General features: G+C 44.0%; 1 protein-coding gene across 4 annotated transcripts in view; it reads right to left on the bottom strand.

Annotated features, from left to right (window-relative positions):
- Window positions 1-17083, bottom strand: part of PHACTR2 (phosphatase and actin regulator 2) — a 259221-nt gene that overhangs the window by 181147 nt on the left and 60991 nt on the right. For 2 of the 4 annotated variants that reach the window (XM_089668642.1, XM_089668644.1), the window contains exon 1: window positions 548-764. The exons of the other annotated variants lie outside the window; for them this stretch is intronic. In XM_089668642.1, the coding sequence (XP_089524768.1) occupies window positions 548-593 (46 nt within the window). In that variant the 5' untranslated portion in view covers window positions 594-764. Of the gene's footprint in view, window positions 1-547; window positions 765-17083 lie in introns of those variants that run through there. 4 annotated transcript variants of the gene reach the window in all.

The raw sequence follows: 17083 nt of genomic DNA, 5'->3' as shown, positions 1-17083 counted from the left end.
CGTGCTGGGCTTGCCGTAGTCACCCCTCATAGTACACACAGAAGTCTGTCCCCGTGCTGGGCTTGCCGTAATCACCCCTCATAGTACACACAAGTCTGTCCCCATGCCCCGTGCTGGGCTTGCCGTAATCACCTCTCATAGTACACACATAAGTCTGTCCCCATGCCCCATGCTGGGCTTGCCGTAGTCACCCCTCATAGTACATACATAAGTCTGTAGCCGTGCCCCGTGCTGGGCTTGCTGTAGTCACCCCTCACAGTACACACAGAAGTCTGTCCCCGTGCTGGGCTTGCTGTAGTCACCCCTCACAGTACACACAGAAGTCTGTCCCCGTGCTGGGCTTGCTGTAGTCACCCCTCATAGTACACACAGAAGTCTGTCCCCGTGCTGGGCTTGCTGTAGTCACCACTCATAGTAGACACAGAAGTCTGTCCCCGTGCTGGGCTTGCTGTAGTCACCCCTCATAGTACACACATACGTCTGTCCCCATGCCCCGTGCTGGGCTTGCTGTAATAGTAGAGGCATTATTCCACACACATGTACTCACCGCTGCTCGCCTGCCCGGACAGAGTAGAGACGGAGGTCTGGCCCATTGTCAGCCTCCAGGAGGGGCCCCTCACAGTCGGCAGTCCGTCAGTCTCCCCTGGCCGTCCATTGCCAGCAGCAGTCCTCGCCCCATGGATTCCCGTCCTCCGGTGTGTCCTCCGTGCTGTGTCCGGAGCTCCTGTGTTCTGCACTGAATGCCTGTCATTCCTGGCGGAGATTAGTGCGGGTCACAGGTCACATCCCTCTCCTCCTCCTCCTCCCGCCTCTCCTCTCCTCCTCCTCATACATCTCCTCTCCTCCCTCCACACGGCGAGCTTGCTTCTCTCCATAGACTTCTATGGGGGGCCACACACTGCACTCATCATCCATGGCTTTCCTGAACCCACTAATCCATCTGCAGTCCAACCCCAGTCAATCCACGTGCCTCACATAGGGAAGTTGATATCAAACGATAGTTACAATACAATCAGAATGTATGATCAACCTAGATCTACCAGCAAGAGTCCAAAATTATCGATCATCTTCCATCGATCAGCAGCCCTAAGATCCTTTGTTCACGAATTTGATGGTATTTTCATCGATCAAGATATTAAATGACATGGTGGAATCAAAGAAGCCAGCGACAATTTTCAATCATAAGTTACAATCATACCTTACCTATAGACTGAAATCATCTTTCCTGTGTGCGGAATATCGATCATGGGTTGTCTAACAGAAATCTATCATGTATGGTCACCATAATGATCCAAACGATGAAATCTGCAAACGATTACTCATAACGTCCCTTCTGATCATTTTAGATATCATTTCAAACGGATACAATCAATCTGAGCTGATCAGTCGGGGCAGAAAAGTATTGATTGTTTTGTATCAATCAGCAACATATTGATAATCAGATAAAATTGGAGCATGTATGGCCAACATGCGTCAATCGAATCGATCACATGGCCACTGATCCCTGAGTTCTCTCCGCACTGAGCAGAGAGCGGTGACTGTCAGTCACCGCTCTCTGCTCTGGCCCCCTTCCCCCACGCACTCACTGGAATGCTGGGTTGGAGGAGGAGGGAGCAGCTGGCTCAGACCCTCAGTGCTTCGCTGAGAGGCTGAGCCAGATGCCACTCCAGACTCTGGGGTGGATCCTGACTTTTGAGTCGGGATCTTTCCCCAGCCTGGACTGGCTGCGAGACTTCAGCTGACAGCAGACTTCAGAACGAACTGCACTGCTTTGAACCACAGAAGTACAGCCAAAAAAGTTTTAGGTGTACTTCTCCTCTAAGAAAACTTGGCAAATGCCCTGTGTGTGTTGATTTTTTTTTTATTCTCTAAAGGGCTCAGTAGTACCCCCACTTGGCAAATCCCCAGCTCATTAGTAGCCCTGTTCAGCAGATCCCCAGCTCATTGGTACCTTCATTCAACAGCTCTGCTGATCCCCTGCTCAGTAGTACCCACAGTTCTGTTGATCCCTACTCAGTAGTAACCCCAGCTCTGCTGATCCCCCGCTCAGTAGTGACCCTCAGCTCTGCTGATCCCCCGCTCAGTAGTGACCCCCAGCTCTGCTGATCCCCCGCTCAGTAGTGACCCCCAGCTCTGCTGATATCCCGCTCAGTAGTGACCCCCAGCTCTGCTGATACCCCGCTCAGTAGTGACCCCCAGCTCTGCTGATTCCCCGCTCAGTAGTGACCCCCAGCTCTGCTGATCCCCCGCTCAGTAGTAACCCCAGCTCTGCTGATCCCCCGCTCAGTAGTGACCCCCAGCTCTGCTGATTCCCCGCTCAGTAGTGACCCCCAGCTCTGCTGATCCCCCGCTCAGTAGTAACCCCAGCTCTGCTGATCCCCCGCTCAGTAGTAACCCCCAGCTCTGCTGATCCCCCGCTCAGTAGTAACCCCCAGCTCTGCTGATCCCCCGCTCAGTAGTAACCCCAGCTCTGCTGATCCCCCGCTCAATAGTACTCCCAGCTCTGCTGATCCCCCGCTCAGTAGTGACCCTCAGCTCTGCTGATCCCCCGCTCAGTAGTGACCCCCAGCTCTGCTGATCCCCCGCTCAGTAGTGACCCCCAGCTCTGCTGATATCCCGCTCAGTAGTGACCCCCAGCTCTGCTGATACCCCGCTCAGTAGTGACCCCCAGCTCTGCTGATTCCCCGCTCAGTAGTGACCCCCAGCTCTGCTGATCCCCCGCTCAGTAGTAACCCCAGCTCTGCTGATCCCCCGCTCAGTAGTAACCCCCAGCTCTGCTGATCCCCCGCTCAGTAGTAACCCCCAGCTCTGCTGATCCCCCGCTCAGTAGTAACCCCAGCTCTGCTGATCCCCCGCTCAATAGTACTCCCAGCTCTGCTGATCCCCCACTCAGTAGTAACCTCAGCTCTGCTGATTCCCCACTCAGTAGTACCCCCAGCTCTGCTGATCCCCCACTCAGTAGTAACCCCAGCTCTGCTGATCCCCCACTTAGTAATAATCCCTAGCTCCACTGAAAGAAATGGCAGTATCTGCCAGAACCAGAAGTGACATCCCAGGACCATAGAGATGGCTGAGGACCATCCGGTACACGGCCAACTCTATGACAACCCGGCAGCATCACCAGATCGGAGTTGGATGTCCCTTCCCACTGCCTGTAAAAGAAATCCAGCAGCTAATCAGCCTCTAGGATGGCTTTTACATTTGAGGGAATTGCTAGGTGGAAAAAAAGATACCAGGATGATGCCTATAGTTGCAGACATCATCCCGATATCTCCACTTCAAGTCCAGGTTGTCATCTAACATCCTACAGGCGGGAAGTGGTTAACGAATGCATTCATGTCATTTGGATGGCGTCACATGAGGCGATAGTAGTTCGGGCATATGGGGAAATGAAGTACATTTTTAAACTCATAAGATAATTCATATTCAAGTGCATTTTTGATTTAAATTTAATTTGTAATGGTCACAGTCAGTCAGTTCAGTTTCACAGTCTAATGCAATTCTTTAAAAAAAAACGGGCTGCCGAATGTTGCATTATTTGTTCTGTTACGTTCTAACACATTGAATCCTTCCGAATAGTTTCAATATATTATTATTATTACACAGCATTTATATAGCACCAACAGTTTGCTCAGCGCTGTACATTACAATGGCAGACAATACATGAGACAGTACAGTAACAATACAATAAAATACACGAGGGGTTTGAGGGCCCTGCTCCTTGGAGCTTACAATCTAGGAGGGAGGGGAGAGTGGTACAGGAGGAAATAGCTGTGGGGGATGGAGTGGTGGGGAGAGCGGAGGAGATCAGCAGTTAGGTGAGGGCGGGGTAGGCTTCTCTGAATAGATGGGTTTTCAGGGTGCGCCTAAAGGTGAGAAGGGTAGGTGACAGTCTGATGGATTGGGGTAGTGAGTTCCAGAGGATGGGGTAGGCCCTGGAGAAGTCCTGGAGACGGGCATATGAATAAAGAATCCATCTGAAATATATAGCAATCTTCACTAAAAAACTTCAAAGTTTTTCGAATCCACCCAGGACCAACAAATATACAAAACAAATGCTGAAGATATCAGAAGAATTCCGAAAACAAATCAGTTCAACATAACGAATAAAACAAACAAAACTATTCAATGAACAAATGCAGCCAAAAGGAAAGATAAATTTCACATGCCTAGAGCCGGATATACACAAGTAGAATTTTAATAGAAAAGTTCATTTTAAGAAAGATCATTCAATTTTTGAATCATCAGTGGGGTCAAAACCATGTTCATTTTCAACCGAAGTGATGAGAAAATTGAATTTTTTTTCTCAAATTTCTAACATCAACTGTGTTTTTGGTTAAGGAATGTCCATTCATTCCAAAATCAAAGGTTAAAGCAAATACTTTCAAACAACATTCATCATATCATCCAATGTACCGATAACAAACTTCATATAAATGTTCTTCTAAAAATCCACTAGTGTATGCAGGGCTGCTTTTAGAAACCATGGGGCCCCAAACAGCCAACCTAACAGTTAACCCCCCCCCCAAAAAAAAACCCCCACACAGTTATGAAAGAACATAGTCAGTGATCGGTATGGATCACTCATTGTGTTCATTCAGTAAAGGAAGGGGCTGGTAAATGTTACATATTTACCAGACACTTCCCCATTCCCCATCCTGAAAGATCATTTTGAGTGCTTGCAGCTGCCGGTGAGAAGAAGAGGAGGGAAACTGGCAGCACTGTGGAGGTGGGGGCACACAGGGGGGCCTGGGCAGCAGGGGGAAAGATATGGTGCACAAGGAGGGTGATCGGGTGCAGTGGGAGGCAATTTCTGGAACCGATCCCCTGTATGGCTCTCGCTGCATCAGCTGAAAGCCAGTAGGAAGGATAGGAGATAAAGCCGGCTTTCAGCTGCTGCAGAAAAGCCATACAGGGGATCAGTTTCAGTAATTGCCCACCCGGATCACCCTCCCTGCCCACATCCAATTCACCTGGGTCTCCTTCGTGGCTTGGGCCCCGTACAGGAGGACTGGTAGTACCCCCTTTCCACGGCTCTAAATGTATGGCCAATTTAAACTGGTAGTAAAGGTTTTTTTTAAAACTTGTACCTACAGGTAAGCTTATAATAAAGCTTCTATCATGTAAACGTGTGCCTTGGAGAATATATTTAGGCTACATGCACACCACAAAAACACTGGAAAAAATGCTGATTATAGCTTTTAGGAGCGCTAGCATTTTATTATCGTTTTTATAGTACATGTAGAAAAAAAAGAAAAAGCTAGAAAAAATCTGTTAGTAGCGTTTTAGTAGTGTTTTCTGCTGGAAAAACGCTCCAACAAAACTGTACAAAAACAATTTTTTTTTCTGCTTTTAGAAGTTGAAGTTCAAAAAACGCTACTAGCCTAAAGTAGTGTGCATGGACACATAGGATAACACCACTTAGCTCCTAGGAGCAGAAAAGGAATGCTATTAACAGCTTCTAGGAGCTTAAAAAAACGCTAATGTGCATGGAACCTTACTGTAACTGTAACTGGTGATGTCACTGGCACATGCGCAGTAACTCTGTATTCAGGGTACACCGAGTGTGCCATAAGTGCAGAGAGCGCTGTGCGCAATTGTGACTCCTATGCACATGCCGGGAGTGATGTCATCTCAGTCCGGCCATTCAAATGGTTAAATATCGTAAACCTGGAAGCCCTGTCAGCGGCAACAGCGTGCTGCTGGAGGGCTCCATTTTAAAGGTAAATTTTCATAATGTATGCAGTACATACTAGCACTGTGGCATGAGCCTGCAGGGGGCCAGGTTAAAAAAAAAAGGAAATGGTAGGTTTTACTACTGCTTTAAGGGAGGGTTGTAACCCCTGTCAGTTTTTTGCCATCCATGTCCCTTTGGGAAGATTTCCATTCACTACTTGTCCTATAGCCACAACAGCAAGTGAGAGGAAGACTGTCTAAAGTGAGAGAACACCTGATTGTCATCAAGGCTACCACCTTGGAGTAGTTCCCCTCTGTTCCTGTTCTGGTGACAACCCAAATTTTGTTTTTCTTTTACTTTCACCTTTGGTAATAACAGGACACATAGGGTGATGGATTGCTTTTCAGAGGGCAGTAAAGCTGTAGTTGCCAAGCTATGAGGAGGTGATCGTGTCACCCTCTGAATGTTTGTTTGTTTTTTTCAATCCCAAACGGGATTTTGTATTACAATAGTGTGCTACAACCACAAGACAAGTGTTTGGCTCACTGTAAAGATGAGCTCCCATTGGCCTTAATAGGTCCATTTGAAAGGCAGTGCCACCTGTCAACCTCAGTAAGGTGGGTTAAGATGGCCGTGCCTGTGAAGCAGATCATCACAGCTGCAATAGTAGAATCTCATATAGCGCAGCACTTTTGTTATGTTTTATTGTGATATCGAGTGAGTTCACCATTTGTGCTAGATGCTCCCCGGTTTTTCTCTTAGCGCTCTTTTTTTACAGTTTAATAGAAGAATTTAGTTGAGTAGTCAGGGGGCAGTAAAACTGTGCCTCAGTTGCCTGTTTTTACCACTCTCTGGCCTCCCATGTGAAAAAAGCCCATACAAAGGGGGCCCAGACACCAATAAGGAACCCGACTGATGTTCTAAACCCTCACTATTCTATGCAAAACCTAAAAAAAAAAGTTTTGCCTTTTGTTATACTTCAAAGTGGAAGTAAAGGCAAAAACTTACTAACTGATAATACTCTCAGTCACAGTCTAAGTTTAATCTTTCTAGCTCTGTAAAGAAAAAAACCACTACAGCCACCTACTCAGAAGCTGCTCTGGTCCGGTCTCCAATGACACCTTCTATGTGCAGGAGAAAGCTGACAACGGCTGTGAAATGCCTGGGAAGTGATGTCACCCATAGACTTACTATCAAAGAAAAAGTAAAAGGGGCGGCGCTAAAGATGGCTAAAATCCAATATAAATACAATATAATAGCATATATACCCAAATGGTGGATATAAAGTGACAAACATGCACAATGCAAAATACAAGTGATATTGGTGAGCACTGTCAATGTGCTAGGTGTTCATGATCAAACACAGTTCTATAAAAAGTGAATAAAGTGCTTACCGCTGTGGATCCCCTTCCCCTGGGCAGCAAGCAGCACCTACGGCCTCTCTCCGGGGTGGGCTCTATGTAAGTAACCGCTCACAAGGAGCCTGCTCATTCCCCACGACCGCCACCTCCACGGCCTGCACTCCTCTTCCTGTGTCCTCCTCGTAGGAGGTAGTTAGTGGTTGGGGACACAGGAAGAGGAGTGCAGGCCGTGGAGGTATCGGTTGTGGGGAATGAGCAGGCTCCTTGTGAGCGGTTACTTACATAGAGCCCACCCCGGAGAGAGGCCTTAGGTGCTGCTAGCTGCCCAGGGGAAGGGGATCCACAGCGGTTTATGACCAAACCTGGCTGACCCGGTTCTGAAGGAGGTTTTCAGCAGACATCCTTGGAGCTTAATACACGTATGCGCATAAAGGTTGCGCATCTGGTGAGTGCGCATTTTTAACAATTTCAGGGCACGTCATCAGAATGTTGTAAGGTGCACAGATCTGGGACTTCCCCAGATGGATCTTCACCTCCATAAGCACTTTATGAACTATTTATAGAACTGTGTTTGATCATGAACACCTAGCACATTGACAGTGCTCACCAATATCACTTATATTTTACATTGTGCACGTTTTCACTTTATATCCACCATTTGGGTATATACAGTCAGGTCCATAAATATTGGGACATCGACACAATTCTAACATTTTTGGCTCTATACACCACCACAATGGATTTGAAATGAAACAAACAAGATGTGCTTTAACTGCAGACTGTCAGCTTTAATTTGAGGGTATTTACATCCAAATCAGGTGACCGGTGTAGGAATTACAACAGTTTGCATATGTGCCTCCCACTTGTTAAGTGACCAAAAGTAATGGGACAATTGGCTTCTCAGTTGTTCCATGGCCAGGTGTGTGGTATTCCCTCATTATCCCAATTACAATGAGCAGATAAAAGGTCCAAAGTTAATTTCAAGTGTGCTATTTGCATTTGGAATCTGTTGCTGTCAACTCTCAAGATGAGATCCAAAGAGCTGTCACTATCAGTGAAGCAAGCCATCATTAGGCTGAAAAAACAAAACAAACCCATCAGAGAGATAGCAAAAACATTAGGCGTGGCCAAAACAACTGTTTGGAACGTTCTTAAAAAGAAGGAACGCAGCGGTGAGCTCAGCAACACCAAAAGACCCGGAACACCAGGGAAAACAACTGTGGTGGATGACCAAAGAATTCTTTCCCTGGAGAAGAAAACACCCTTCACAACAGTTGGCCAGATCAAGAACACTCTCCAGGAGGTAGGTGTATGTGTGTCAAAGTCAACAATCAAGAGAAGACTTCACCAGAGTGAATACAGAGGGTTCACCACAAGATGTAAACCATTGGTGAGCCTCAAAAACAGGAAGGCCAGATTAGAGTTTGCCAAACGACATCTAAAAAAGCCTTCACAGTTCTGGAACAACATCCTATGGACAGATGAGACCAAGATCAACTTGTACCAGAGTGATGGGAAGAGAAGAGTATGGAGAAGGAAAGGAACTGCTCATGATCCTAAGCATACCACCTCATCAGTGAAGCATGGTGGTGGTAGTGTCATGGCGTGGGCATGTATGGCTACCAATGGAACTGGTTCTCTTGTATTTATTGATGATGTGACTGCTGACAAAATCAGCAGGATGAATTCTGAAGTGTTTCGGGCAATATTATCTGCTCATATTCAGCCAAATGGTTCAGAACTCATTGGACGCCGCTTCACAGTGCAGATGGACAATGACCCAAAGCATACTGCAAAAGCAGCCAAAGAGTTTTTTAAGGGAAAGAAGTGGAATGTTATGCAATGGCCAAGTCAATCGCCTGACCTGAATCCGATTGAGCATGCATTTCACTTGACGAAGACAAAACTGAAGGGAAAATGCCCCAAGAACAAGCAGGAACTGAAGACAGTTGCAGTAGAGGCCTGGCAGAGCATCACCAGGGATGAAACACAGCGTCTGGTGATGTCTATGCGTTCCAGACTTCAGGTGGTAATTGACTGCAAAGGATTTGCAACCAAGTATTAAAAAGTGAAAGTTTGATTTGTGATTATTATTCTGTCCCATTACTTTTGGTCCCTTCACAAGTGGGAGGCACATATGCAAACTGTTGTAATTCCTACACCGTTCACCTGATTTGGATGTAAATACCCTCAAATTAAAGCTGACAGTCTGCAGTTAAAGCACATCTTGTTTGTTTCATTTCAAATCCATTGTGGTGGTGTATAAAGCCAAAAATGTTAGAATTGTGTCGATGTCCCAATATTTATGGACCTGACTGTATGCTATTATATTGTATTTATATTGGATTTTAGCCATCTTTAGCGCCGCACCTTTTACTTTTTCTTTGATACTCAGGAGGTTTTTGGTTTACCTTTGGTGCATTGGCTGCTCATGATTATTATAGCGCTCACTTATTTTATCATTTTGCCATAAACTTACTATAGGGTTTCCTCTGTCGACTGCCTCTCCTGCACACTGAAGCCACTGCTGACAGCTCAGCCTGGGACCAGACCGGAGCAGCTGCAGATCAGGTAAGTACGGTATAGCGATTCTTTCTTTACAGGGCTAGATAGATTAGACTTAGAATGTGGCTGAGAGTAGGTTTACAGTTAGGTTTTGCCTTTACTTCCACTTTAATCAACTGGTGATAGTGCTTTGCTTCACATGTGACAAAAGAAAAATATACCCCCTGCCATGTTCAGCGGGCAGTACCAGCAAACACAAGACATTCAAGTGAATAGGGCCATGCTGCAATGGCAAGTCAAACACTAGGATGATATTCCAATTGAAAAACCTGTTTGGCTGAAAAAAAAACCAGTGCATTCCCAGCACTCTCTGAAAGGCAAACCACTGTGGTTCGCTTCTCGGAGAGCAATGCAGGTGTAAACTAAGCCTTATACTGTATATAATGGTGGCCAAACACATCAATAAAAAGAAACGAGCCATGGGCAATAACACCAAATTGGCACCAGACTGAAGATAAGACACCAAGCTTTCCCAATCAATTCTCTCACAGTTGATTTGGGAAGGTGGGTTGAGAAATTGTCAAGTTCAATCGATCGTTTGCTTTCCACATAAGTAAACATTTTTCATCTTTTAAGAAACTTGCGATCAATCTGATTAGGTGATCAAATGAGCAGCACAGTGGCATAGTGGTTAGTAGAGATGATATTGTGCATCCTCAGAACTCATTTCTAGCCAAACTCTGAACTCGCACTCTTACAATGAGCTGTAGGTCAGGTCAATCCTGCCCCGCAGCTCACATAAACAGTGGCAGAAATGACCCGATATACAGCTCACTGTAAGAGTATGAGTTTGCCACATAAGGTCCAGCAATGTGCCCGTACATCGCTGGACAGCTGCAGGCATCATACAGGTATTTTTTTTTTTAGTATCGTCGTCACTTAGTAGTCAGCTTTTTTGTAAAAGCAATTCTAGCAGCTAACTAGCCGCTGTATTGCTTTTACAAGCAGCGAGAAGGGATATCCCCCCCACCACTGCCTTTTGCTCTCCCGGGCTCTCCCTTCCCACTAGAAGACCCGAGTGTTCAGCCAGCGGTTCCGCCAGCTGACCATAGAGCTGATTGAAGACCAGAACGGCTCCGATCAGCTCTATGGTCTAAGACAGGGGTCTCCAAACTTTCTAAATAAAGGGCAAGTTTACTGTCCTTCAATCTTTAGGGGGGCCGGACTGTGGCCAGCGGGAGTAGAAAAAGTCCTAGAGTCAGTGGCAGTAAAAAATGCCACGTGACTGGTGGCAGTGGGAGGAATAGTGCCCCATCATTGGTATCAGTGGGAGGAATAGTGCCCCATCATTGGTATTAGCAGTAGGAATAGTGCCCCATGATTGGTGTCAGTAGGTGGAATAATGCTCCATCATTGGTGTCAGTGGGAGGAATAGTTCGCCATCATTGGTATTAGTGGTAGGAATAGTGACCTGTGATTGGTGTCAGTTGGAGGAATAGTGACCCATCATTGGTGTCAGTGGGAAGAATAGTGCTCCATCACTGGTGTCAGTGGGAGGAATAGTGCCCCATTGTTGGTGTCAGTGGGCGGAACTATGCCTCACTGTTGCTGACACTGAGTGAATAATGCCCCAAGGGCTGGATAAAGTGAAGCAAAGGGCCACATCCAGCCCTCGGGCCGCAGTTTGGAGGCCACTTGTCTAAGAAACCAGAAGCGATGAGCATTTCATCACTTCTGGTTTCATTGGTTGCAAACAAACCTTTAGGGGTTTGAAAAAAAGCATCAGAATATACCAGTCTTGGTATGACCTAAATCATTTAAGGGCAGAGGAGAGATCTGGGGTCTAATAGATCCCAGATCTCTCAGGAAAGAGGACCTGTCACTGTCTATTGCTATACCAGGGGATATTTATATTCCCTGTGATAACAATAAAAGCGAAAAAAAAAATTTAAAGGTACATTTTAAACATAAAAAAAAATGTTTTAAAGTGCCCTCGTCCCCGTGTAATGTGGGTTTGAAAAAAGCATCAGATAATACCAGTCTTGGTATGACCCGAATCCTTTAAGGACAGAGGAGAGATCTGGGGTCTAATAGATCCCAGATCTCTCAGTAAAGAGGACCTGTCACTGTCTATTGCTATACCAGGGGATATTTATATTCCCTGTGATAACAATAAAAGCGAAAAAAAAAATTTAAAGGTGCATTGTAAACATAAAAAATGTTTTAAAGTGCCCTCGTCCCTGTGTAATGTGTTTTAATGTGTTTTTGGTGCATTTTTGACACATTCCGGTGTGTTTTTTACGTGTTCCAGTTAATTTTTCCCTTCTCTTTTTGTTCAATTTAAATAGGGACATGTACATTCCAGTGCGTTTTGTGTTTTCCAGTGCGTTCCAGTGCATTTTTTATGTGTTTTACCGCTTTTCAGTACAGTTCTGTGCAGGAAAAATGCAGCCTGTTCTACTTTTTTTTCTGCATCCGGGAAGGCACTGGAACTGCAAGCACTGATGTGAACTATGACATTGACAACCATATAACATAAAAAAAATGTTTTAAAGTGCCCTTGTCCCCATGTATTCGTGCACGAACGTACGTGTTGGTCCCACACGCATACATAAACAGCGATCACACCACACATATAGGGTAACACCACGAATGTCAGATTAAGGGCAGTAATTCTAGCACCAGAACTCCGGTGTATATCTAAAGTGATAACCCCTAAAGGCTTTTAAAACATTGGCTATGGATAATAAACTGTACGTAGTTTGTCACAGTTGCACGGGCATGTCCAATTTTAAGCATGACATGTTTGGTATCTATTTGCTCAATGTAACATCATCTTTTATATTTTATCAAACAATTGAGTATTATATTGTGTTTTTGTGCATTGAAATGTAAAAAAAAGTGTATTTTTCACAACAAAATTAGGTTTGAAAGACTGCTGCACAATTACTGTGTGAAATAAAATTGAGTACTGTCCGTGATACTTTTTTTATTTGCACTAACATACAATTTTGAGGACAAGCTTTCGGGAAGTGTCCCCTTCTTCAAGGTCCAAGCAGTACTATACACCTTGACCTTGGACCTTGAAGAAGGGGACACTTACCGTAAGCTTGTCCTCAAAATTGTATGTTAGTGCAGATAAAAAAAGTATCACGGACAGTACTCAATTGTTTCTGTCGCAAATGCACTAATACGGCTACAATCACATCAAGCAAAATGTGTGAAATAAAAAATTGCCACACCCACCTTTTTATTCTTTGGGGCCTGTGCTTTACAAATATATCATCTTTAGGTGTTGTAAGTTATTTTCTAGCAAAAAATATTGACTTTTATGTATAAACAAAAAGTGTCAGAAAAGGCCTGGTCTTCAAGTGGCTAGAGATGAGTTTGGGGGACACCTATGCTTGTCTTTAGAGACGCTTGCCAAATGTCCCCTCTGAGTTAGTTTTTTATTGTATGGATTTTTGTATCATCATCTCATCTAGTAAAGCATTCTAAATGCATCTCAAGAGCACTGTAAATGCCACAGGAGTATTTGTCATGCATTTGTAGTGCATTTGCAGAGCACTTGCATTGACATCAAAGGAAGCCTTTGGGAAGCAGCATAGCCTGATAAAGACACATATTGGGTCAATTTTGGTGTGAGCCAATGCGAAGTGGTGCTAACACAACCATGTGAACAACACTGGGCATTGCAATACACACAGATTTGACAGGTGTTCGTGGAGCTTCAAAAATGCTCATGAAACCCCTGATTTTAAAGCTAGTGTAAACTTAGCTTACAGGTACCAACATCATCAGCATCCTGTCCCTTAGTTTGCATGTGAATGACTCAGACCACTGCTGATTGGAGTGAAAAAAAACAAAACGTGATTTTGATGTTCAAATAGAGATGAGTCTGTAGGATGTTTAAACTCCTAAATCTTTAATCCCAACCATGACTTTACCTGCATGGAGTTTGCATGTTCTCCCTGTGCTTGTGTGGGTTTCCTCCCACACTCCAAAGACAGGCTGGTAGGGTAATTGGCTCCTGTATAAATTGGCCCTAGTATGTGTATGTATGATCGTGAGTTAGGGACCTTAGATTGTACGCTTCTTGAGGGCAGGGACTGGTTTGAATGTACAATACATACAAAGCATTACATAAATTGTCAGCGCTATATAAATATCTAAAATAAATAAAACTATTTGAAAGCCACCTTCCCGTGTGTGTCAAGTCAATAGTCCATTGTCAACTGTGGATCAATGATTTTAATCAGGAGAGAATGATCGGAAAATAAATCATTCATCATCAGAAAGTATGTATGGCCACCATATTGTCACCTTTACCTAATATCGCTCCCTCCAAGCTATTGCTAGCACTCGTTTTCTCCCCTCACTTCTCCTTCCCTTGTTCTCATACCAGCAGCCTTTAAACAAAGACTGCTCTGTGAGCTCAGCAAGTGTGATATGTAAGAATAGAAGAGCAGGCCTGCCAAGATGTTCTTGTTGATATGCTAATATTTTTGACACTCCAAACCCTTATGTTGTTCAAGAACAAATACATGAAATGCCTCTCATGGAAATCTGTTGATTATTTTAAGTGACAGATGAAAGGGTTAAGTATAGATTCCCACAGAGAGGATTCCAACATCCTAAAAGATCTGGGACAACCTAGGGGACTGTGCTCGTGAAACGCCAACAAAAATTTTGGTGTGACCACAATGAGTATTTATTTTTAAGACAGTAATATTACCCAGTGCTAAGAATTATTAAAAATGTATCATCACCAATTACAGAATTATAACCCACTCCACCAATAATTACTTATTTATAACATAACTTTACTTAATAAATAGATATAATTATTAACATGCAGGGTTTTTATTGAAAAAGAATATCATGAAGTGTATTTATTTAAAACATTGCATGCAGTTCACCCAGTGAAAGAGCGTGTGCATTTGTTCTGTGCTCATGGGAAGAAATTTAATGTTATTAGGCTATTTCCTGCGATGGTAGATTGTGTTTCATTGATTTAAAATGGAAAATGCTTAATTTGGCCACTAGATGGTGCTAAGCATCAGAGAAAATTCCTATGATACTTATCACCATCTAGTGGTCAAATGCAGCCCCCAGAGGGCCCTTCCCTGTTTTCATTGAACAGTCCTGTAGAAAATCATTTCTATCAGGTATAGTAATGGATAACTGAATTGTCAGAGTATTGTGTATTATATACTGGCAAAATGGGCTCAGCAAGCATGGGAGCATAAGGAAATTTGTGATCTGATGATGGTGTGCAATGGAAAAGGAGGCAGGGGCAACAGAGGAGTGTTGGACATACATACTTTGATTTTATCAATGTACAATATGAACAAAACTATCAAATCTGCAAACAATCGAATAGCCATAACTTCCCTTCTGATCGATTTAGACTCAATCGATTTTGATCAGATCAAACTTAATCGATCGGCAGGGACAGAAAACTATTGATTGTTTTGCATCAGAACTGAGATACTTTGTTCGTGAATAAGAACATATTTTAACCACTTGCCCTCCAGAGGATTTACCCCCCTTCCTGACCAGGCCATTTTTTGCGTTACAGCGCTGCGTTACTTTTAACTGACAATTGCGCTGTCATGCAATGCTGCACCCAGATGAAATTTATGTTCTTTTTTTCCCCACAAATTGAGCTTTCTTTCGGTGGTATTTGATCGCCTGTGCGATTTTTATTTTTTTGCGCTGTAAGCAAAAAAAAACCTACAATTTTGAGAAAAAAACTATATTTTGGACTTTTTGCTATTAAACATGTCCAGTAAAACATTTTTAAAAATCATCATAAATTTAGGCCAAAATGTATTCTACGGCATGTCATTGCTATAAAAAATCCCAATACGTGTAAATTAATTGATTTACAGTCAGGTCCATAAATATTGGGACATCGACACAATTCTAACATTTTTGGCTCTATACACCACCACAATGGATTTGAAATGAAACGAACAAGATGTGCTTTAACTGCAGACTGTCAGCTTTAATTTGAGGGTATTTACATCCAAATCAGGTGAACAGTGTTGGAATTACAACACTTTGCATATGTGCCTCCCACTTCTTAAGGGACCAAAAGTAATGGGACAGAATAATAATCATAAATCAAACTTTCACTTTTTAATACTTGGTTGCAAATCCTTTGCAGTCAATTACAGCCTGAAGTCTGGAATGCGTAGACATCACCAGACGCTGGGTTTCATCCCTGGTGATGCTCTGCCAGGCCTCTACTGCAACTGTCTTCAGTTCCTGCTTGTTCTTGGGGCATTTTCCCTTCACTTTTGTCTTCAGCAAGTGAAATGCATGCTCAATCGGATTCAGGTCAGGTGATTGACTTGGCCATTGCATAACATTCCACTTCTTTCCCTTAAAAAACTCTTTGGTTGCCTTTGCAGTATGCTTTGGGTCATTGTCCATCTGCACTGTGAAGTGGTGTCCAATGAGTTCTGAAGCATTTGGCTGAATATGAGCAGATAATATTGCCCGAAACACTTCAGAATTCATCCTGATGCTTTTGTCAGCAGTCACATCATCAATAAATACAAGAGAACCAGTTCCATTGGCAGCCATACATGCCCATGCCATGACACTACCACCACCATGCTTCACTGATGAGGTGGTATGCTTAGGATCATGAGCAGTTCCTTTCCTTCTCCATACTCTTCTCTTCCCATCACTCTGGTACAAGTTGATCTTGGTCTCATCTGTCCATAGGATGTTGTTCCAGAACTGTGAAGGCTTTTTTAGATGTCGTTTGGCAAACTCTAATCTGGCCTTCCTGTTTTTGAGGCTCACCAATGGTTTACATCTTGTGGTGAACCCTCTGTATTCACTCTGGTGAAGTCTTCTCTTGATTGTTGACTTTGACACACATACACCTACCTCCTGGAGAGTGTTCTTGATCTGGCCAACTGTTGTGAAGGGTGTTTTCTTCACCAGGGAAAGAATTCTTCGGTCATCCACCACAGTTGTTTTGCGTGGTCTTCCGGGTCTTTTGGTGTTGCTGAGCTCACTGGTGCGTTCCTTCTTTTTAAGAATGTTCCAAACAGTTGTTTTGGCCACGCCTAATGTTTTTGCTAACTAAGTTTTGTTAAACTTACCTGTTCTGTGCAAGGATATTGCACAGAGGTATTTTACCTCATTTTCTGGGGTCCCCCATCAGCGCTTTGTGTGTCACATGCACGCATGTGTGCCCCCATAACAAGCAGCTTGCTTTGGGGGTACACATGCGTGCATGCGACACGCAGAGTGGCTTGACCCTGCTCCCTCCTCACAGGATTTGATTGAAAGCAACAGGAGCCAATGGCTGCCTGTGAGAGCAGGAAGAGAGACCTGGAAATTAAAAGATCCATACAGGACCCAGATACAGTCAGGTCCATAAATATTGGGACATCAACACAATCCTAACATTTTTCCTAACAGTTGTTTTGGCCACGCCTAATGTTTTTGCTATCTCTCTGATGGGTTTGTTTTGTTTTTTCAGCCTAATGATGGTTTGCTTCAGTGATAGTGACAG

Source organism: Staurois parvus, unplaced genomic scaffold (assembly GCF_062004578.1).
Source record: "Staurois parvus isolate SC_StPar_1 unplaced genomic scaffold, SC_StPar_1.0 ptg000059l, whole genome shotgun sequence".
Lineage (NCBI taxonomy): Eukaryota > Metazoa > Chordata > Amphibia > Anura > Ranidae > Staurois > Staurois parvus.
Note: the sequence above shows the minus strand (reverse complement) of the source record. Positions and strands in the feature narration are given on the sequence as shown.